Source organism: Echinococcus granulosus (genome assembly GCF_000524195.1).
Source record: "Echinococcus granulosus chromosome Unknown EG_S00228, whole genome shotgun sequence".
In the NCBI taxonomy this organism is placed as follows: domain Eukaryota; kingdom Metazoa; phylum Platyhelminthes; class Cestoda; order Cyclophyllidea; family Taeniidae; genus Echinococcus; species Echinococcus granulosus.
The window spans coordinates 31,761-33,607 of NW_020170608.1; the positions used below are offsets into that span (position 1 = coordinate 31,761).

General features: G+C 42.8%; 1 protein-coding gene across 1 annotated transcript in view; it reads right to left on the reverse strand. All coding sequences in view use genetic code 11, as the record gives it.

The window, feature by feature from the left end:
• Positions 1–1,847, reverse strand: part of EGR_10517 (hypothetical protein) — a gene marked incomplete at both ends in the record, with an annotated part of 13,287 nt that overhangs the window by 7,884 nt on the left and 3,556 nt on the right. The window contains one exon of the mRNA XM_024499766.1: positions 1,225–1,290. Coding sequence (XP_024345820.1) covers positions 1,225–1,290 — 66 coding nt within the window. The remainder of the gene's footprint in view (positions 1–1,224; positions 1,291–1,847) is intronic.

Consider the following 1,847-nt stretch of genomic DNA (forward strand, 5'->3'; position numbering starts at 1 on the left):
ACTTTTATGAATAACGTTGGCTTGCGCAGCAGTGCAGATGGTTAAGCCTCGGTTCTGGTGAGTTACAGATCAAAGTGATAAAGCTATGGCTTTGTAGAAAGCGTGATCTTCGATGCAGACGATGCCTGCACAGCATTTATACAGCGTGTGTGCAAGTGCTCATTGCCAAGATTACTAAGGCTTGGAGTTCCGCTTTGGTCATCACTATGACACATTTGTATCGTCCGGAATGATGTTGATCTATTAGTGAGTATTGGCGTGCATGAGTATTGCCTCAATGCGTTGTGTACCGACGAGAAGGACTATAAAAATGCAAATAAAGCTGTTTCTCGTATGCTCTAAATTCCAACTAACGTCTGAAGGAAAACTTCCCATACATTTAGCAACGGGTGCAACTTCTGGTGTTACAAATGTGTCCAGAGATTTCAACTTCTAAAAGACGAGAAAAAACTCACGTCTACCTACTCATGCTTCCATTTCACTCTAGCATTTTCAGTAAATCTTCAATTTTTCTGCATAGTCATATGTATTCAAGGTAATGTCTAAAGGTGATGGTTTGTTAGCGAAATATGGGTGAATGAGAAATAGGAGCGGTGCCACCCTTCATTCTATCCCACGTTTCAGTTTGGGATTTCTCGATGATAATGGAGAACAAAATCATGGCCAGGATGCAAAAAAACAACCACATAGAGGTCATGCTCGATGAATCTGCAAACATTCCACCAAATATCACGTGAGCATTATCCAATTAAATGCCTAATGCCACGTCCAGCAGCAGCCACTTCTGCATCTCTTTTATCTCTACCAGTTAGAATGGTTGTCTGCACCACCGCCGCATTGCAAGTCACAGCCTCCTTCAAATTAATGCACTTGTTCCACTTATAGCCAGTGGAGAGGCCTCACATCTTTTGCTAATTGGAGGTGTGCTTCGATCCACCTACCATTGCTAACTCCCAAACAGCACCTTTGCCCGATCTTATATCACGCACCGCCTTCTTCACTGGAACTAGTGTTCAGTGGAAGAGATACCAGTTCGACTTTGTGAAATGGGCGCATGAAATCAAAGTGTGACAGTTAAAGCCCTTCAACAGACCTTCTCTCTTCGTTCGCCTGAGCGCTTGAACGGATTGGTTGGGGAAATCAATTCACCAGCACTAAAGACAGGGAAGTTGAGAGGAGAATCGACTGCTATGTTCAGTACAGTAACGGCGGCCGCAATTTTACCAAGTAAATGCAAGCCATGATCAAGTAAAGTCGGATTACATCGTTTTGCACGATCTTTCATATTTCCTTTACATACTAAAAAATTGGGCACTATTAAGGTCCATCATATTGGCAGTACGTTAAAGAGGCATTTACCGCAGCCCATAAGATCTCATGAATCGCAGTGGAAACATCCTTACTGGTTTAAGCTCACGATAAAGACAGAACAATGAACTAAGCTGCGAAACAATTCTCATGGATGACCGGATTTGCCATATTTGCTAACTTTGACTTAGAAATTACACACAGACAAACAGAAAACGTGCAGTCAGATGGCCGGGGAGCTTAAATTCAACGTCTGCAAATTGTTTGGGGAATGCACAACCCCGAATCACAGCCAGCACACTTAAGTCACATTGTGTAATTAGAGCCTTGGGGATAGGAAAGTGGTAAGTGACGCACATTCAGGGACACTTGATCCACCCTACAAGTTACGACAGATACGGACTTCTTTAATGAACCAACAAGTTAGATAACTACGCTCATTGCTACGTGCTTGCAATTGCGAGAAACCACAGATCTCGTTCATGGTAGTGACCCGAATAAACTAGAATACTGACACATGGAAATTCACCTTTCCAATG